Source organism: Mobula hypostoma, chromosome 10 (assembly GCF_963921235.1).
Source record: "Mobula hypostoma chromosome 10, sMobHyp1.1, whole genome shotgun sequence".
Taxonomy (NCBI): Eukaryota; Metazoa; Chordata; class Chondrichthyes; order Myliobatiformes; family Myliobatidae; genus Mobula; species Mobula hypostoma.
In genome coordinates this window covers 1,414,302-1,436,460 of record NC_086106.1, presented here as the reverse complement: position 1 = coordinate 1,436,460, position 22,159 = coordinate 1,414,302, and the positions used below count along the sequence as shown (strand labels likewise).

Genomic DNA, 22,159 nt, shown 5'->3' with positions numbered 1-22,159 from the left:
AAACAGTGAGCCCTGAAGGAACAGGGTGTCACATGGTGTAGCGGGTAGAGCAACATAATTACAGCTCAGGGCATTTGGAGTGTGGAGTTCAATTTTGGTGTTGTTTGTGAGGAGTTTGCACGTTCTCCCTGTGACGCATACGTTTCCTCCGGGTTTCCTCCCCCAGTCCAAAGACAGGCCATTTAGTAGGTTGATTAGTCACTGTAAATTGTCCTGTGATTAGGCAAGGGTTAAATGGATGGGTTGCAGGGCACTGTGGCTCGTTGGGCTGGAAAGGCCCGGTCCATGCTGTATCTATAAATAAATAAATTCCACAAACTTCCACAGTAGTTAGAGGGCACCAAAAGTAAGGTAACAGAAAAAGGATTTCAACAAACTAGGTTTAATTTTCTCATTGCTCATCAAAGTTGCTGCATATTCCTGATACAAAATGTAAGGCATGCATCACCCCAGATTTAATAAATGGCATCGTAACGTCTTCAAAACAAGTTCATAACGAAACATTCAAGTCAGGCAAAAACAAGACACGATCGACATTTCACCTGTGCCTGTGCAATTGTTGAAATGACAGTGCTGGTTACTTAACCTACATATCATCAAGACAATTAATTCACACATTTTTATTACAAAATGTTGGGGAACTAAACTTAATGAAGAAGCTTGCCATCGTTATCAACGTACTATGACAATGGTTCTTCCTGTTCTTGGAATTTTTCAGAGATATCAATGTACGTACTTTGTCCATCGTTCTTCCTGTTCTCATATTTCTGACATTATTACAAGATTAAACCATGACGTTTTATCGTTGGGGTGATACCAAGTTGCCTGCTGATAGCCGTGGTTATCGGAGATTCAACAAACAGCACATTGAAACCCCCTGATTGATAGCATTACACAACTTTCTAAACTGTTCCTTCTCATCTGAGAGCTGGCAATATTAAAGACAACTTCTTGATTTTATATATTCAATCCCACCCATGGTGACTACTACTTGTAGCAGGCTCTTAATAATAAGACCATAAGATGTAGGTGCAGGGTGAGGCCGTCTGGTCCATTGAATCTGCTCTGTCATTTATTGATTCTGATTTCTTCTGCAACCCCCATTTTCCTGTTTTTCCTCATAATCCTTAACCCCTCCCCCCACCTTTACCAGTAGAGACTCTATCAATCTCTGCCTTAAATACATCCAATGTTTTGGTCTCGGCTATGCTTTATGACAAATTCCTCAAATTGACAGATATTCCTCTTCATCACAGTTTTTAAGGGGTGTCTCTATATTCTGAAGCTGTGCCCTTGGATCCTGGACTCTCATACTAATGGAGACATCCTCTCTACTCCCACTCTATCCAGGCCTTTCAGTATTTGGTGGGTTTCAATGAAATCCACCCTCATTGTTCTGAACTCGATTGAGTACAGGCACAGAGACGTCAAATACTCCTTGTGGCAGGGGTTCCCATTTTTTTTATGCCAGTAAGCAAGAGGTCCGATGATCGCAGGAGTGGAGAGCCCTTGCGTTACAGGTTAAGTCTTTCATTCCTGGGATCTCTTTTGTGAACCTCAGTGGTAGGCAGTTTAAATAGTTCAGCACAGACTAGATGGGCCGAGGGGCCTGTTTCCGTGCTGTATTTTACTATCACTCTGTGACTTTTTAACTCCTCTGGACCCTCTCTAGGGCCAGCATATTCTTCCTTTGATACGGGTCAAATAATGCTGCGTCTTACTCCCCTGAGCCACTCAAAGCTAAACTGAGTGAATCTTTCTCATTGCAATAAGCAATTCAACATGCAGATCTCACTTCAGGGTACTTGGAGGCACATCATTGTGGCAGAGGGGGAAACGGATTAGCCATGATGAAATGACAGAACAGACTTGATGGGCCAAATGGCCTAATTCTGCTCCTATATCTTATGGTCTTATGGGATGAAAGCTTTCATGGACGTAATGTTTTTTTTCTCTCTGGTGTTGTGGAGACAAGGAGCTAAATCTCAGCCTATTGCCAAGTGACTTGAAGAGGTGCATTTTGGTGTACCTTGGGATGCTGGTGTGGAAACCAATATCCATCTGAGGATTAACCCTCTATCTCCCATATGGGATTATAACCAGAGTCCAAAAAAATCGCACTGTTAACCCTTGGGTTTGCAGCACAACTTAACAGGAGAGTGTGAGCCAGCGGGCAAAGCAACAGACAAGGCAGAGATAATTAGTAACCAACAATAAAATGAAGAAAGAGTCCTCATTAACGGCCCTCAGCATCCGGACATGCTCTCTTCTCAGTGCTACCATCCCAAGGAGGTACAGCAGCCTGAAGCCACACACTCAGTATTTTAGGAACAGCTTCTTCCCCTTTGCCTTCAGGTTCCTGTAGGGTCTGTGAACCCATGAACACTACCTCACCATTCCTCTTTTGAAGTTTTTTTTATTATAAAATCATTTCTTACGTCTGCTAGCACAGAACAACAAATTACACGACATTGGTCAGTGATAATAAACCTGATTCTAAGGTAGAATTAGAGGCAAACTCCCTCTAAGTTTAGTTTCAAGGGTATCGTTACAGGTCACGGCTGAGTGAAGACAGGGGTGGTGTGGCTCTGGGCTTACGTGCAGCAGAGGGGTGTGACAGACACAGACACTGACATGCACCATCTACAAACACACGGTCTTGGTTGGTGGAAGAGGAGCTGGGGGGGTGTGGGGGGAGCAGAAACAAGCAGCCTGCTCACCACCACGTGACTGGCAGCAATACTCTGGGTAGATGGTGGGTGGGTGAGGTGGTGCAGAACAAGGAAAGCCTTTTAAACTTTCACACCCATCGCATGCAGACGTTGGGCCGGGCCAGGCCAGCGAGCTGTGTGAGTGGGCTGGGGTTCGGGGCTCAGAGCCCGATGAGTTCGCAGGGAAGATTCCGTCACTGCAGAAACTATCGGGTCGCAGTAAGACAGCCCACAACTCATTAAGCACTTAAAGAGACTCTCTCTCCGTCTTATCACACAAGATTCACCTTCACTTCCCCAAAGCCCTGCTCCACTGCATGCAGGTGAGGCTGGGACTGAAGGGGTTAATTGGCATAGAAGGCCTTTTGTGCTCCGTTTATCTCTCAGAATTGGTTTGCTGTTCTCTAATATCGGAAACATTTCTTAAAGGGGCAGCGTCAATTGATTTCCTCTGGATGTGTTCCTCCCCCACTGACATGCGGCTCCCCACTACCCAGAGCAGAAACAATACTAGTGAGAGGGAGATATAGGGAAGAGGATTTTCCTTAAGGGAGGCATCCAAGATTGGCTCCTAAATCTTTGGGATTAGCACAAGACACATTATTCCCAGTGAGATGTTTACCTGGAGGTAGGGGGCACTAGGACAGAGTGTCAGTGGGGGAGAGGCCAGGTAATAAAGGAATGTGTCTTTTGAGAGGAGAGGGTGTGCTGAGTCAAGCAAGTGGAAGTCATCACATCTGTCCAGAAGCTCCAATTACCCTCTCACCCCCAGGTACGCAGAAAATTTGGATGGAATGTCTTGAGTTGCGGTTCTGTGACTTACAGGATATAAAGCACAAAAGAAAAAAGCCTTGGATTTCGTCGCTTATTTACTGGAAAGCACACAAGGATTCAGAAAACCCCCATCCCTCATCAAAGGGCGGACAGTGAGGGAAAAGGCTCTCTCTTTCACATCAAACTCTGAAGTTGAATCCTGATAAACCTTCACCCAGATCCAGATTTTGGAATCTTCTAAAGAAACTAATCTTCTGGCATCAAACAAGGAATTGTTCAATACAACACGGTATTTATGGCATAAGTCACTAAGGTTTAACAGGGAGAGTACACAAGGCAAACAGTTCTGGAATGGCAGAGTAGAAATCTTGGGCACCTGCCAAAGGCAGACATCCCGGAGGAACACAGCACTGCAGCTCAGCGCTACAGCTGGTATCTATGGAGTTGATGCTTCAGGCTGTGACTCTTCACCTGGCTGGAAGGAAGGGGCAGACTGGCAGAATTAAAAAGGTGGAGGCAAGGGGTGGAGCATGAACTACCAGGTGACAGGTGAATCCAGGTGAGGGTGTGATTGATTTCAGACACTGGGAGGTGACGGGTGGATGCAGGTGAGGGTGTGAATGATGTCAGACACTGGGAGGTGACGGGTGGATCCAGGTGAGGGTGTGAATGATGTCAGACACTGGGAGGTGACGGGTGGATGCAGGTGAGGGTGTGAATGATGTCAGACACTGCGAGGTGACGGGTGGATCCAGGTGAGGGTGTGAATGATCTCAGACACTGGGAGGTGACGGGTGAATCCAGGTGAGGGTGTGAATGATCTCAGACACTGGGAGGTGACGGGTGGATCCAGGTGAGGGTGTGAATGATGTCGGACACTGCGAGGTGACGGGTGGATGCAGGTGAGGGTGTGATTGATCTCAGACACTGGGAGGTGATGGGTGAATCCAGGTGAGGGTGTGAATGATCTCAGACACTGGGAGGTGACGGGTGGATCCAGGTGAGGGTGTGAATGATGTCGGACACTGCGAGGTGACGGGTGGATGCAGGTGAGGGTGTGATTGATCTCAGACACTGGGAGGTGATGGGTGAATCCAGGTGAGGGTGTGAATGATGTCAGACACTGGGAGGTGACAGGTGGATCCAGGTGAGGGTGTGAATGATCTCAGACACTGGGAGGTGACAGGTGAATCCAGGTGAGGGTGTGAATGATGTCAGACACTGGGAGTTGACAGATGGATGCAGGTGAGGGTGTGAGTGATGTCAGACACTGGGAGGTGACGGGTGGATCCAGGTGAGGGTGTGAATGATGTCAGACACTAGGAGGTGACGGGTGGATCCAGGTGAGGGTGTGAGTGATGTCAGACACTGGGAGGTGACGGGTGGATGCAGGTGAGGGTGTGAATGACGTCAGATACGGGGAGGTGATGGGTGGATGCAGGTGAGGGTGTGAGTGACGTCAGACACTGGGAGGTGACGGGTGGATGCAGGTGAGGGTGTGAATGATGTCAGACACTGGGAGGTGACGGGTGGATGCAGGTGAGGGTGTGATTGATGTCAGACACTGGGAGGTGACGGGTGGATCCAGGTGAGGGTGTGAATGATGTCGGACACTGGGAGGAGACGGGTGGATCCAGGTGAGGGTGTGATTGATCTCAGACACTGGGAGGTGACGAGTGGATGCAGGTGAGGGTGTGAGTGATCTCAGACACTGGGAGGCGATGGGTGAATCCAGGTGAGGGTGTGAATGATGTCAGACACTGGGAGGTGACGGGTGGATGCAGGTGAGGGTGTGAGTGATCTCAGACACTGGGAGGTGACAGGTGGATCCAGGTGAGGGTGTCATTGATCTCAGACACTGGGAGGTGATGGGTGGATGCAGGTGAGGGTGTGATTGATTTCAGACACTGGGAGGCGATGGGTGGATGCAGGTGAGGGTGTGAGTGATCTCAGACACTGGGAGGCGATGGGTGGATCCAGGTGAGGGTGTGAATGATGTCGGACACTGGGAGGTGATGGGTAAATGATCTCAGACACTGGGAGGTGACACGTGGAGATAACAAAGGGTTGAAGATGATGGAATCTGATAGGAGGAGGTAAATGGAATAACAGGAAGGAGTTGGGGAGGGGAACCGCTGGGAACAGCGTGTGGGAGATGGGCAATTGGAGAGGGTGGAGGAGGGGAAGACGATAAGGTAATGGTTGGGGTGGGAGGGGGAGGGCTGGTGGATCAAGAGGCGAGAGAAGAAAAGGAAATAGAGTGAGCGCTTACTAGAAATTTAAGAATTCCACACCCATGCACCTAGGCTGAAGACTGCCCAGGCAGTCCCACTAACTCAGGGCTTCTCAACCTTGTTTGATGGTATTGGTGCACACGGTTGGGGAGCACTGCTCTACTTTTGTTTGGCCCTGATCCGACAATGGAGGCGGCCATGGACAGATATGTCGGTGAGGGAACGGGAAATGGAATTAGGATGACTGGTCAGTTGAAATCAAGGAGAAGGCATGGACACTCAATAAGCCAAATGGCCTTATCCTGCATTGAAACTATTTTACCATTCCCTGTGATCGTTTTAATTGGATAAATACCAGCAAATTGAGCTGGAGGTACTCCAGTTACCGAGACAGTTTTGCAGAGTTGTGACAGTAGGAAAGCTACATCTCATTCTCAACCAGGTCCATGGCTTATTTGGTTAATAGATCATAAGTGGCAAAATCTGACATTCAACACACACAGAATGCTGAAGGAATTCAGCAGGACTGGCAGTGTCTGTGGAGAAAAATAAGCAGTCGACGTTTCAGGCCAAGACCCTTCCTCAGGACTGGAAAGGAAGGGGGAAGGAGAGAGAAGAACAAGGTGGGAGGAGGGGGAAGGAGCAGAAGCTGAGAGGTGTGTGGGGATGAAGTGAGAAGCTGGGATGTGACAGGTACCAAGGTGAAGGGCTGAAAAAGACCGTAAGATATAGGAGCAGAATTTTGCCACGTGGCCCATCGAAGCTGCTCTGCCGAGAAAGGAATCTAATTGAAAACAGAGGACGATGGGAGAGAGGGAATGAGGAGAGGCAACAAACGGAGGTGGTGGGCAGGTGAGGAGAAGGGGTAAGAGGGGAGCCAGAATGGGGAATGGAAAAGAAAGAGAAGGGGTTGAGAAATTACCAGAAGTTAGAGAAATCAATGTTCATGTCGTCAGGCTGGAGGCTACCCAGACGGAATATGTGGTGTTGCTCCTCCAACCTGAGACTGGTCTCAGATCTGAAAGTCTGAGATTGAAGCCCTCTGGTTAGAGAGGGACGCTGGACCTGGCTTGTGTTTATTGAGATTCAACCGTACACACAGAGAGCTCACATTTCATTTGACTATCAACACTTTATATTATAATATTACATAGAAAGACTCAAACAGGAAAACTGCAGACAAGTACAAAGATTAAAAAACTAAATACACAATTTACTCTTTCAACAGGCAATAATACAAATCCACACTTAAAAAAATACACTTCCACAACTGGAACATCTTGCTACACTGAGAAATTACAAAATAAATTATAATGTACAGAGATGTTGAACCTCTCACTGCACAGGGACTTGCCCTCCCGGGCCTCGTAGATGCTGCAATGGATGATGGATGAATTTGGCGGTGTGACAGGGTGGCCGAAGTTTCCTTTTCCCTTCAGCCACTCTCCAACATCTTGTTGGCATGTTTGTTGGCCTCATCAATACGAGCTTTGTTCATGTCACCCTGAGAACAGCAACACAGAGAGTTTAGCGCACATCGTGTGTACTCACACAATCTCTCCTCTCCTCAATTATCTCCTCCATCTCTTGGCCCGCCTCCGAAATTCCCTCAAAAGTGGTCAACTGCTTAAGTTTTGGCCAAAGTTCACTCTCCTCCACCTTCCTATGGGCCAGTTTGGAGAGTTTTACCATATTAAATCAGTCATAAAGGCTTTTCTATGTAGCTTGAGGTTATCCTTGTAGGGCAAGGATATGTCACATGATAGGACAGTTTTCAGGCCCCTGATTATTCTATGCCTGGGGTTACCAACCTGGGGTCAACTGGCCCCTTGCTTAATGGTATATAAAAAAAAAGGTTCTATAGAATAAGGCCATTCATCCCATCAAGGGGATGCTGCCTAGATTTAGAGGGGATGAGCTACAAAGATTCTGACTGTCTACTCTCTCTACCTCTCGCTATTTTATAAACTTCTCTCAGGCAGTGGGTATTAGTTGTATTTGTGTTTAATTGACGTTTCTCTTGTGAATGCTGTTTATCTGTTGCTATGTGCCTGGGATGCAGCTGCATCAGTATTCCTGTGGCTAAGGGTTTATTACCACCACATGTACTGAGATACCAGTCCATCTCAGGAAAAGCTCTCCTCACCACTGAGCACATCTACAGGGAGCGTTGTCACAGGAAAGCAGCATCCATCATCAGGGACGCCCACCACCCAGGCCATGCTCTCTTCTCACTGCTGAGAAGAAGGAGGTACAGGAGCCTCTAGTCCCACACTACCAGATTCAGGAGCAGTTATTACTCTTCAACCATCAGGCTCAGGAACCAACATGGACAACACTGAATTGATTCTACAACCTTTGGACTCGCTTTCCAGGGCTCTACAACTCATGTTCTTGATACTTATTAATTATTAATCTAGAAATAAAAGTTCCTGAAAAGTTTGAAGTATTTTGCAGATGATGTACATGGGTTAATTAGTTTTATTTGAACACACAAATGCACCTCTCATCCACTACAGGATGAACTCTTGACCTGATAACCTACCTTATCATGACTCCTGTGCTTACCTGACTACCTGCACTGCACTTCCTCTATATCTGTGATGATATTCTGCATTCTGCTTTCTGTTTACTGCCTCAGTGTACTTATGCATGGAATGGTCTGTCTGTGTAGTTCACCAAGACAAGCTTTTCACTGTGTCTCATTACACGGGACAACAATAAACCAGTTCCAATCGACCTCAGTTATAGTTACTGCCGGGCCAACCGTATGATATTCTTGTGGTCCTTCTGAAGTTCTCAAGCAGTCCACTGATACTACCTCTAAAAAGACAGCCATTTGAGATCTTCCAGCCTATGTTAGGTTTCTACGGTGTGGTGGAGGGCATATCCTGTACACTGAATGCAGGACGCTCGGCCGGAAGAGAAGCGTCTACACTTACCTTGGTGACAATCCTGTCAATCTGAGCATTCTGGGAGCTGATCTCGTTGCCCATGTCAAGTGCCATGTGTCGTAGGTTACCAATGATGCTGCCCACCTGATCCAGGTTCTCCTCCATCTCATTCTCCCGAGCGTCATCTGTGACTCTGAGGTCAGAAAAATTGCGTAAGGTAAACTGAAAATGCCTTTCAAATTCTAACCCTACGTCCTCGTCGTGAGAGGTGGAAATGGGCATGGCCGGCCAACAGGGCTCTGGTCAAGCTGTATGGGTCCATCCCCTATACAGTAGATGCAATGGATTGCAAAAGCATTGAGCAGTTCCAACCATACCACCCACTTCAGAGGACGAAGGCGACGGGAGGTCATCGATGACTATGCTCTACTTGGGAGCTAAGGGCCCAAGTAAGTAAACTGAAAATGGGTCTTTACCAACAAGTGACTTCACCCAAATTACAGGCAATTCAAGGGAAGAATGGAAATCCCAACAGTGGTAAACTGGGCTAAGAGTTCAGGAGACTAACTGCTTTCAGATTTTTATTAAGCATTACTTTATTCAATAAGAAAACTCCTTTAGTAACTAGAAACTGGATAACCAACATTTTCATTGCATTCATCAAATTCAAGATACTCATTTCTTATACACTCAGCTTATTAGGTACAACTGTACCTAATACGCCTTCCCCACCATGAGCACATCTACATGGAGCATCATCCACGAGCAGGGACCCCCTCTCCCCCACCACCCAGGCCATGCTCTCTTCTCACTGATGGCATCAGGAAGAAGGTATAGAAGCCTCAGGATCCACACCACCAGGTTCAGGAACAGTTACTACCCCTCAACCATCCGGCTCCTGAACCAGCAGGGATAACTTCACTCAACTTCACTCACCCCGACACCAAACTGTTCCCACAACCTATGGACTCACTTTCAAGGATCTTTCATCTCATGTTCTCAATATTTATGGCTTACTTATTATTATTATTATTACTTCTTTTTTCCCCTCTTTCTTTTTGTACTTGCACAGTTCGTTGCCTTTTTAACCAATTCCCCCGGGATCAATAAAGTATGACTATGACTATGACTTTTGCACACTGGTTGTTGTCCGTCTTGTTGGGTGCGATTTTTCATTGATTCTATTGTGCTCCTTGGATTTGTTGTGTATGCCAGCAAGAAAATTAATCTCAGGGTTGTACATGATGACATATATATACTTTGAACTGTAAACATGCTCATTAATGCCAATCATGTGGCAGCAGCTCGATGCATAAAAGCATACATACATGGTCAAGAGGTTCAGTTGTTGTTCAGACCAAACATCAGAATGGGGAAGAAAAGTGATCTAGGTGGTTTTGACCAAGGAATGATTGTTGATGCCAGATGGGGTAGTGTGTAGAAGAGCATTTCTGAACACACAACACGTTGAACTTTGAAGTGATGGGCTACTTCAGACCATGAACATACACCCAGTGGCCACTTTATTAGGTACAGGAGACATCAAATAAAGTGGCCACTGAGACCCATCAAAAGGACTGGAAAGGAAGAGGGAAGAATGCCCTCTCTTCTTCACAGTTGTCTATCACCTCCGCTGGATCCCCTCCTCCTTCCCTTCCACTCATGATCCACTCTCCTTTCCTATCAGATATCTTCTTCTCCAGCCATTTACCTTTTCCGCCTATCACCTCTCTGCTGCTCGCTTCAGCCCCCTTCCGCACCCACCTACTTTTCCCCCCCTCACCTGTCACCTGCCAGCTTGTACTCCTTCCGCTCCCCTCACCACCTTATTCTGGCACCTTGCCCTTTCCTTTCCAGCCCACTGATGCTGCCTGACCTCCTGAGCTCCTCCAGCATTTTGTGTATGTTACTCTGGCCAAGAAAGTTCTCCACCCATGCCCTACTCCTTCAGTGTCACCAAGAGGACATGGCCTCAATCATCAGGAGAAGATATTGGGGATGGATTAGGCACGTGATGAGAAGGGAGCCTAACCCCATCAACAAGATTACACTTCAGTGGACCCCTGGAGGGCAGAGAAGACAACTTGGTGCCATACCATAGAGGCAGAAAGGACCCTGAACCACACCTGGTGCACAATAAAGATGGCCAAAGACATACAGAGATGGAGGACCGTCATTGCTGACCTAATCACCATAGAAACATAGAAAATAGGTGCAGGAGTAGGCCAGTCGGCCCTTCGAACTTGCACCGCCATTCAGTACAATCATGGCTGATCATCCAACTCAGAACCCTGTACCTGCCTTCTCTCCATACCCCCGATCCCTTTAGCCACAAGGGCCATATCTGACTCCCTCTTAAATATAGCCAATGAACTGGCCTCAACTGTTTCCTGTGGCAGAGAATTCCACAGATTCACCACTCTCTGTGTGAAGAAGTTTTTCCTAATCTCGGTCCTAAAAGGCTTCGCCTTTATCCGTAAACTGTGGCCCCTCGTTCTGGACTTCCCCAACATCGGGAACAATCTTCCTGCATCTAGCCTGTCCAATCCCTTTAGGATTTTATACGTTTCAATCAGATCCCCCCTCAATCTTCTAAACTCCAACGAGTATAAGCCTAGTTCATCCAGTCTTTCATCATATGAAAGTCCTGCCATCCCAGGAATCAATCAATCAATGACCAGCAGCGTCATTGGCAGTAAGTACGTACTTTGGATTTACTGCATCTACAGAACCCCTTGTGTTTATGATAGCGATTTCTTACGGGATTTCAGAGAAGTAACTGAAGCTGGGACAGTTGTATATTGAGACGGTAAGTAGGAGTGAGGTTTAGTTCAGGGAGGAGCTTCCAGAAGCTGTGCCTGGAGACATCTAAATGGTTGCATCTCATTGACACAATTCAGAGTTTTGAAGTCAGTGGTCAGCATGACGCTTTACAGTACCCGTGACCCGGGTTCATTTCCCGCCACTGTCTGTAAGGAGTTTGTATGTTCTCCCCGTGATTGCGTGGGTTTCCTCTGAGTTCTCCAGCTTTCTTCCACAGTCCAAAGGCTTACTGTTGGTAGACTGACTGGACATTGTAAATTATCCTGTGACTCGGCTAGGGTTTAGTCAGGGGTTGCTGGCAGAGGCTGCTCCGTGCTATATCTCAATAAATAAATAAATTTGAATAAACTAAACAGTTGTCAAAGTAAATAAGAGTTGTGAAAATAAAGAGTTAATGATTCAGACTCTGGAGCATCTTTGAGTTACTTGAATCAATGACAACTAATCAATAATTATAATTGTCAGGCAACATCATTGCCTGATGTGTTCTTATCACCCACTTAATTTAATTCAAAGTTCAATGTAAATTTATTATCAATGTACACGTGTACCACCATATACAACCCTGAGATTTGTTTTCCTACAGGCGTTTACAGGAAAATAAAGAATTGCATTAGAATTTATGAAAAAAACATACCAAAACAAAGACAAATTGTGCAATAACTGAATGAATGAATAGACAATTAAATAAATAATGCCGAGAACGCAAGCTGTAAATTCCTTGAAAGTGAGCCTGAAGATTTTTAGAATCAGTTCAGAGCTGAGGCGAGTAAAGCCAACTTCTCTGCCAGTAACATCCAGTCTTGGCCCTGTTTCCGAACCACCTTACCTGCGGATGTATCCACCACTCATGGCCATCTGCTCCCGGTCGTCCATCACTCGAGCTGGCTGGCTGGCTACCACACCATCCTGGTTATTCCCCCACACCTTCTTGTAGGCTCCTCCAGCCTCAAAGTTCTTCAACCTTGAAGGAGGAAAGGGAAATTCAAAGAGCTGTTTGTCATGAGCCAGAACTGTTTGAAGCCAGTGCATGGCACATCTAATCTAGACACACAGGAGCTGGTTACACAAGACATCAGATACAGACACAATATCGAGCTGCTCTCTGTGCAACACCTTTCCACAAACACATCCAAGACATCTTCCTCTTTCATACGTTACGCCTGATGGTGTTGCGATGATGAAGCAGTTTGTTCAGCCCATATGGTTGTTTAATTAATAAATTATTACTTGCATGCGATGAGATGGCCATCTGGTTAAGGCGATGGGCTGTTAATACACTGTGCTCAGCACACATGGACTCAAATCCAACCCTCGTCGATCAAGGTCGTTTCAATTTCTGCTTATCGGAGTCAGTAAAATCAATGTTTTCGATCGGCACGGTAGCCCAGTAGATAGCGTAGTGCTTTACAGTGCCAGTGACCCAGGTTCAATTCCCACTGCTGCCAGTAAGGAGTTTGTACATTCTCGTCGTGACCGCGTAGGTTTCCCCCAGTTGCCCTGGTTTCTTCCCACATTCCAAGGTCATACGGGTTGGCTGATTAAGTGTTGATTTGCGTGTATTCGGGTTAGTGCAGGCTCAGTGGGACAGAAAGGCTTATGAATGTGCTGCATCTCTAAATAATAAAAATTAATTTTAAAATATGTTCTCGTTCATGCAAGTATCTAATCAGCCAATCATATAAGACTATAAGACCACAAGATATAGGAGGAGAATTAGGCTATTTGGCCCATCGAGTCTGCTCTGCCATTTCATCATGGCTGATCCAGTCATCCTTTCAGCCCCAATCTTCTGTCTTCTCCCTGTATCCCTACATGCCCTGAACAATCAAGAATCTGTCAACTTCTGCCTTAAATATACATAAAGACTTGACTTCCACAGCTGCCTGTGACAATTAATTCCACAGATTCACCACTCCCTGACTAAAGAAATTCCTCTTCATCTCTGTTCTTAAAGGACACCCCTCTATTCTGAGATTGTGTCCTCTGGTTTTAGACTCTCCCACCTCAGGGAACACCCTCTCCACATCCACTCTATCAAGGCCTTTCACCACTGGATAGGTTTCAATGAGGTCACCCCTCATTCTTCTGAATTCCAGTGAGTACAGGCCCAGAGCCATCAAACACTCCTTGAGAATACAAGCCATTCAATCCTGGAATCATTTTCATAAACCTTCTTTGAACCCTCTTCAGTTTCAGTACATCCTTTCTAAGATTAAAAGCCCAAATCTGCTCACAATACTCCAAGTGAGGCTTCACCAGTGCTTTATAGAGAGTCTCAACATCATATGCTTTGTATTATATTCTAGACCTCTTGAAATGAATGCTAACATCGCATTTGTCTTTCTCACCACAGACTAAACCTGCAAATTAACCTTTTGGGAATCCTGCACAAGGACTCCTAAATCCCTTTGCATTTCAGTTTTTTTAATATTTTCTCTCCATTTAGAAAATAGTCAACCCTTTCATTTCTTCTACCAAAGTGCATGACCATACACTTCCCAACACTGCATTTGATCTGCCATTTCTTTGCCCATTCTCCTAATCTTTCTAAGTCTTTCCCCTCTACTTCCTCAAAACTACCTACCCCTATAGTTACCTTCATATCTTCTGCAAACTTTGCAACAAAGCCATCAATTCCATTATCCAAATCGTTGACATATAACATAAAAAGAATCGGTCCCAACAAAGACCCCTGCGGAACACCATTAGTCATCGGCAGCTAGTCAGAAAAAGCTGCCTTTATTCCCACTCTTTGCCTCCTGCCAATCAGCCACTGCTTTATCCATGCCAGAACCTTTCCTGTAATACCATGAGCCCAAGCATGTTAAGCAGCCTCATGTGTGGCACCTTGTCAAAGGCCTTCTGAAAATATGGCAGCAACTCAATGCAAAAAAGCACGTGGACATGGTCAAGAGGTTCAGTTGTTTTTCAGACCAAACATCAGAATGGGGAAGAAATGTGATCTCAGTGAGTTGACCGTGGAATGATTGTTGGTACCAGATAGGGTGGTTTGAGAATCTCAGAAACTGCTGATCTCCTGGGATTTTAAACACACAACAGTCTCTAGAATTTAAAGAGAATCGTGCGAAAAACAAAAAAAAAATCCAGTGAGCGGGAGTTCTGTGGAGGAAGATGCCTTGTTAATGAGAGAGGTCATAGGAGAATAGCCAGACTGGTTCAAGCTGACAGGAAGGCAATTGTAACTCAACCAACCACACATTACAACAGTGGTGTGCAGAAGAGCATCTCTAAATGCACAACATGTCAGACCTTGAAGTGGATGGGCTACAGCAGCAGAAGACCATGAACATACACACACCGGTCATTTATTAGGTAGCTTCTATACCTAATAAAATGCCACTGGGCATATATCCCAGCTTTACAGTGGTTTAAATTGGTACAAGGCAATTATTGGTGGGTGGTATTCATTGGCTACATTGCCGGTGTAACAGGGACTACAGTCAACAGGCTAGAGAGTGGAGGACCGATCACCATTCCGACTAGAAAGAGGGGAGTGTTGGGAAGTCGGGACAGTCTGTGCAAGTGCTCACACATGATCACGTTGCAGAAGGTGCAGGGAACCTATAAACCTTAGCCAACACGGACAAACATCAGGGGAGAAATGGTGGAAGGGGGAGGAGAATACCTCCGTTTGCCTCTTTCAAGCAGAGTGGAAGAGGTCCTTACTCTGTGAGTTAGGGCCTCCCACCCGTCCTTGTTAAGTGCAATTCCTGAGAACACTAATGTTATGGAGTGAAGCAACACACAAAATGATGGATACTTCTATGGAGGTAAACGGACAGTTAACAGTTCAGATCAAAACTCTTCATCTGGTCTGACCCATCGGACTCAGTCCAGGCAAAGAATCCTGGCCCAAATGATCAACAGTCCACGTCCCTCCATAGATGCTGCCCGACTTGCTGAGTTCTTCCAGTTTTGTGTTTTGCTGTAAATTCTGGACACTGCGGTCTCATGTGTCGGCCCTTGAGCGAACATGGATTTGATTAGTAGTACAGGACGCCGTTCCTTGGATTTCCTACAGTTATCCCGCTGCTCTGCTCTCCAGTTTACTGAAGAGTGTCCCAACCAGGGTCAGCGTGGATAACAGAGGGAGCACCAGCTGACCCTGTTCCCTGGAGTAGGTTTAGATAGGTCAGCACAATATTGTGGGCCGAAGGGCATGTACTGTTCTGGGTTCTATATTAAGAAAAATCTCATTATTTAAAAGGACATTGTGCTGACGAGGTGATGACGCCTACAATCTACAAGAGCTGGCATCTCTGAAAGATAACACAGCGGAATTCTCTTGTCCACAGGGGCTGGGATTGAGTATACCTCTGAAACGTGGGACGCACCATGAGGAAATCTTTCACATAACCCACAAGCTGCACAAGAAGCTCTTCTGGCTGAGGGAAAGGACTGGGATCTTCCTCCAGGAGCAGTCAATGGCTGCCTGCCCTCAACAGGAGGCAGCATTGCTGCAAAAACCAGTCAGAGACGACACTGCAGTTCAGCAACACTTTGACCACTTTGCACTAAAATGTTCTAATTGTGTCCTTGCTTGTAAAAACTGCACATAATGAATGTTTTTATTTGTGAATACTGCCTCTTTGATGTGTGTTGCCTGTGATGCTGCGTCACGTTGGCAGGAGGCTAGCAGCATTGGCAATCGGCAGTGATGTTTATCTGCTTCCGAAGTCAGAGCTGTATCAGCTCCCTCACTCCTGTAGTTGTAGCATTGCCCAGAAATATCCAACCCTTGCCTGAACCCCGATCATACACAAAATCAGATCAGACAGAGATAACCCAGTTTCCACATCCACAGTCCAGCTAACTCCAGGCATCCAGCTGTTACTTGGATGGTCCTGGGTGAACCAATGGGTTGAGATACATCTTCTGTAAGACCTTCTAAGACAGGCTGTATCTTTACAGGACATCAACAGCAGGGTGTATGAGGCCAACTCTGTAGTAGCTGTACCCTCTGTAGCACATAGAGCTCCTTCCTCACCACATTGTAAATCCCCTCCCCCAGCCAACCCTGACCTCTGCTTCTCGCTGTGATGAACTTGCCTGCTCTGCTCTTCCCGTGACCGCATGTGTTTTCACCAGGAGCTCCTATTAACCCGCACATTCCAAAGGCACGTGGATCGGCAGGTTAACTGGCTGTTGTAAATTGCTCCTAATGTGTGTGGGGGAGTCCCAGGATCTGTGGGGATGTTGGGAGAATGAAGTGGAATTGGAGCAGGGTTACTGTAAGATAGATGCTAGAAGCTGGCTGTATGACTAGGACCTGCCCACCCTTCATGTTCCAAGGGCTCTTCACAATGCACAAGTCACTACACTGCCTTCCAGACTGCAGCAGGCAGATGGCCAACTCAATCATCACGCAGGCCAAAGCACCAACCACGCAGAGAAACCATCTGCATTACCTGGAACCTTCAGCCGGGAGGAGCTGAGGAGACAGACTTCAGGTACACATAGAAATAACTCACCGAGTTCATCATAGGGGCCAATTACAGGACGTCAACACCAGAGTGGGGAGGACGCATGAAATGTTTTGACTCTAGAAAGGATGATACAGAGAGTTGGTTACCCTTCTACTCCATGGGTCTAGAAGTGTTACCAACCCTCTAGATCACCCTGGAATCTCTCAGGTTTAATGATTCCTCTGTTGAGTTGCTTCTGGGAGGACAACTGAGGGATGTGTATTTTTCACATCTCTAAGCATTTCCATTTCATTGATCTAAAATGATACCAGATTGGGGCAGGGGTTGACTTGGGTGATGGCCAAGATTGTTTCTGCCGGGACTATTCACATACTGGAAGGGAAATCAATTATGGATAGGGCCAAGGTAGCCTTGTGAAGAGGGCAGCTCAAGCCTGAGGTTCTTGTGTGGAGATCTCCAAGGTTAATCCCAGGCAATCCTGCCAATCAGTTTACTCCTGCCTCAATCCCAATCTAATAACTCACCCTTTTCCCCTCTCTTCTCTCCTTGGCTTCCCTCTATCTTCTCCCTGCTACCTTTCCCAAGCCATTAACCCCCATCTCCCTGGCTGTCTACCTCACTGCCCATGTCCTCCAGCAATCTTCTCACATACTTTCCCACCAATTTAACCACTATATTTCCAATATGCTTCATTATTTTGGATAACACATACATATGTAAACAAAAATAATTCCTAACCAGATATGGTTAAGCGATTTGGATCAAAACTTGAGCCAATTGCTTGTCCATTCTTCATGAATGAGATGCTTCATGCACCTGAGGATGTTACATAAACAGGCCCAGACACTGCTCTTCTGCAGCAATGAGCACTGTACTGTTAGAAGACAGCAACTGAGAAGTGAAATGTGAAAGAACTGGGTTGTAAATAAGCAAAGAGTGGAGGATGCAAAAGGACCTGTAAAATTAGGGTTAGACCATAGAGAAAGGAGCAGAATTCAGCCAAGTAGCCTACTGAGAATGCGCCAACAATCATGGCTCTTTTTATTTTTGAATCCCACTTTCTCCCTTAACAATCATTAACCTATCAATCTCTACCTTAAATAAACCAAATGACTTGGCATCCATAGCTGTCTGTATCAATGAATTCCACAGATTCATCAACTCAGTTCTAAAGGGACATCCCTTGATTCAGAGTCTGTGCCCTCAGATCCTACACTTCTGTGCTAATGGAAACTGTCCTCTCCACACCCACTGTAACCAGTCCTTTCAGCATCCAGTGAGATCCCCTTTCTTTCTTCTAAACTCCAGCAAGTACAGGCCCAGAGACATCTAACACTTTCCAAAGATTAAACCATTCATTCCTGGGATCATTCTTGTAAACCTCCTCTGGACCCTCTCCGAGGCCAGCACATCTTTCCCTAGATGGGGTGGAGGGGGGGTGCTAAAACAGCTTTCAATGCTCCAAGTGAGGCCTGACAAACACCTTATAAAGCCTCAGTAATACTTCTTTGCTTTCATTCTGACTCTTTCAGAATTCAAGACTTGGAAGTATCTCCTAGGCACCCTTGCAAGAATGATAAACTAACATGTAGTACTCTGGATTGCGCCTTGAAAGAGTCTCTGCTCTGTAATCTACAAAATTGAGACCATGGTGACTCTCCATATCCCATGCCAGCTGGTAAGTTGTGTATACCCCGCCGGGACAATGAAATAATTCATGTTACTATATTTTACCACTGAATCTCTTTGCCTGTGAAGAATCGTGATATCATTTTGGCATTAAATATTACTCAATGTTCAAGCTTTGACTGGTGGAGCGAAATTTGGAAATTAATGTAACTTCAAAAACAGGCTCCCTCAGTTGTCTCAGTGTGACTCTCCAGAGTTGACAGGGCAAAGAAAAATCTGAAGGTACCTTCAGTTTGTAGCCTCTCTGTTGAAGGTCACATCTTCTGGTACTAACATATTCCTAGGTGGTTCTCACTGAGTGGGGCTATAACAGACTATCGTGCCAATGATTATGGGCACGTGGACAAGTGGTTAAGGCATTCAACTCGCGATCTGAAGGTCGTGAGTTCGAGCCCCAGCCGAGGCAACGTGTTGTGTCCTTGAGCAAGGCACTTAACCACACATTGCTCTGCGACAACACTGGTGCCAAGCTGTATGGATCCTAATGCCCTTCCCTTAGACAACATTGGTGTCGTGGAGAGGGGAGACTTGCAGCATGGGCAACTGCTGATCTTCCATACAACCTTACCCAGGCCTGCGCCCTGGAGAGTGAAGATTTTCCAGGCACAGATCCATGGTCTCGCAAGATTATTGATTACTGAATACAAAGCCCACCTCTCTCTCTCTCGCTTTCATTCCTCTAATAAATCAGTAAGGGCAAACGCCTGAATGTTTTGTGTGGCTCCAGAACCTGGGGGTGGGGGGTGGGGGGCCCACACAATGCGCAATTTCTAGGCAAACGGGGCCCGAGGTCAGGATTGAATGCACGTCTCTGGAGCTGTGCATCACGGTGCTGCCCAAGAGAGGGGGAAATGTGACCTGGGGCTCCAAGAAGGCTTCGATCTGCAGAGCACAGTCATGGGTTCTGTGGCTTACCTTGTGCATGGCAACAAAGCTGCATATCTCTGCAATTCCCATTTGCCTGAATTGGGCTCACCTCCCTCTTTTCCTCCAGGTGCTGCTTCGTAAAGCCCCCTTTAAATTGTGCCATTATTAAAGTGTTGTCTTCTGAAGGTGCCTAACAACAGGGGCATCTCAATACCCCTGAACAACTTTCCCCAGCAACTCTTGGAAAAAAAAAGCACAGTCGTGGTCATTGTCGACCCCAGGTCCCACCTGGAAAACACACCTAACGTAAACACAATTCAGGCCATCTGAGTTTCCAGTGCCATTATCTAGCCCAGGAGTAACCATCGCTGGGATGCCAACAGACAGGAATAGTTTCATATCCATAACAGTGGGACAGTCAACACAACTCAACATTTCTAAACTCAATGATTCGCTCCTTTAACGATTTGAATCAGAAAGTCAGCTCCAAAAGCTAACTAAATTCAGATGAATTTAGAACTGTAAAGGATAGTACAGGCTGTAAGGAGTTTGTACATGTGGATTATGTGGATATGTGAGGTTTCCTCCAGGTGTTCTGGTTTCTTCTCACAGTCTAAAGATGTATGGGTTAGTTGGTTAACTGGTCACATGGGTATAATGAGGGTGGGGAAGAGCAGCTCATTGAGTCAAAAGGGCCTGTTACCATGATGTATCTCTGAGTAAATCAATACAGTACAGTGAGAAAGTCTTGGGCACACTAGTTTTTTTGATATGGTTTCAAATGGTACGGCCTCCACAGAGCCCTGATCTCAACGTCATCAAGGCTGCCTGGGATTACCTGGAGAGACGGCCAAAATCTGCAGAAGAACTGTGGCAAGTTCTCCAAGTTGCTTGGAACAACCCACCAGCAAATTTTCTAATAAAACTGCACCACAGTGTACCGAAGAGAATTGATACAGTTTTAAAGGTGAATGGTGTTCAAACCAAATGTTGATTTGATTTAGTTTTTTTTACTGTTTACTGCTCTTTATAGTGATTTTTTGTGATATTTAGAAATGTTTCATTTCATTATTTTTGAAAGCATCTTTCACCTTACAAATATTTTTAACATTTTTACTTCTGCACAGTACTGTAAATAAATTTAGTCCAATGACCTCTTGTCCTCGACCTCTCTTCCAACACAAAATAGCCTTCTATAATCCAGTTTATCATTTTAAATACTTCTATCCAAACCTCCTCATTCTCCTATAGAGAGTGACAGCCCACCTAATCTTTAGGGAACCTTGGATGAGTGTCTTGGGGAACGAGGGAGCCACCAGCCTTGGTGGTATTGATGTTCGTCCCTACATTGGGTGGGTGTTCTATGAGTTTATATCAGGGGTTCCCAACCTTTTATTTTCATGCCTTGGACCAATACCATTAAGCAAGGGCTCTATGGACTGCAGGCTGGGAACCCCTGGTGTAGATGGAACCGTGCTCTCTCAGCAAGCAGCATGCAGGCAGGCAGGCGGCCTCTGGGACCGACAGTTGGCACCTACTTATTGCAGGGGCAGGAACAAAGACCACAGCATTTGCCCAGATCCGACAGATTTTTTTCTGCTTCTTTCATGTCCTTATTGATCTGATCCATTCCCTCTTCAATCCTCTCCAATTGCTCTGAATGAGGAAGATAGTTAGTTTCCACAGACAATGACAACATACAAGCAAGGGGTTGCTGGAGCCCCAGACTGATTGGGATTGAACTGGCTCTCGCAATGTGGCTACAGTTGGGTTTTGGGCCATTAGAGATTTATAGCACTTTAGACCGCTCCCAATCAGCGTGGGACACCCTCAACCCTCTAAAGCAGGGATTCCCAACAGCCCCCTTGCTCATGGTATTGATCCATGGCATGAAAAAGTTTGGGAACCCCTGCTCTAAAGAAACAGTGAAGCCAAAGGAGAACCAGACACACGAAAAACCCAGCGAGACATTGACACAGGAATTTGTCACATAACCCTGAACTCAATGCGCCCCAGTGCCAGCCCAGAAATGCCTTTACTCTGCCAGTACCTACTTGGCGCAGGGGCAAACGCAAAGGCCACAGCATTTTGCCATGTCTGATAAATTTTTCTCTGCCTCCTTCATGTCTTGGTTGATCTGGTCCATGCCTTCCTCAACACGGTCAAGTTGTTCTGGTTAGAACAGAAGCAAAGGATTTGAGTTCAGGAGAGAGAATCATCATAAACGTGGTCGGAGAGGTTTTGCAAATTCACCGAGACAGATGCAGGGAGTTTGCTGAGGCTGGTGAAGAACTATTTGTTATCCTTTAAACCTGAGTGTCTTGGAGAGATGATTAATGTGCGGCTCATCCATATAGGGACAAGAGCAACATCATTTCACCTGGAGCAGCACACTGCAGGGAATCAGAAACTCAGGCAGCATCTGCAGATGGGAATAAATAGCTGACACAGATCAGGGAGCTGCTTTGTCGAGTCCCTTCGCTGAGTCTGCCCGCAAAAGGCAGAGCTCCTGATGGCCATTCATCCATCCATTCCCATTCCGACACATCCATCCATTCCCATTCCGACACGCCCATCCATTCCCATTCCGACACGCCCATCCATTCCCGTTCCGACACGCCTATCCATTCCCGTTCCGACACGTCCATCCATTCCCGTTCCGACACGCCCATCCATTCCCATTCCGACACGCCCATCCATTCCCGTTCCGACACGTC

The 22,159-nt window shown here is 46.2% G+C and overlaps 1 protein-coding gene across 2 annotated transcripts in view; it reads right to left on the bottom strand.

The window, feature by feature from the left end:
• Positions 1 to 158: 158 nt before the first annotated feature.
• LOC134352595 (synaptosomal-associated protein 25-like) overlaps positions 159 to 22,159 on the bottom strand; it is a 79,558-nt gene continuing 57,557 nt past the window's right edge. Inside the window, exons 5-8 of one of the 2 annotated variants that reach the window (XM_063059871.1) lie at positions 21,497 to 21,614; positions 12,266 to 12,400; positions 8,662 to 8,806; positions 159 to 7,223 (exon numbers count right to left, since the gene is read on the bottom strand). In XM_063059871.1, the coding sequence (XP_062915941.1) occupies positions 7,155 to 7,223; positions 8,662 to 8,806; positions 12,266 to 12,400; positions 21,497 to 21,614 (467 nt within the window). In that variant the 3' untranslated portion in view covers positions 159 to 7,154. Of the gene's footprint in view, positions 7,224 to 8,661; positions 8,807 to 12,265; positions 12,401 to 20,980; positions 21,099 to 21,496; positions 21,615 to 22,159 lie in introns of both variants that reach the window. The other variant, XM_063059872.1, reaches the window with a different exon arrangement.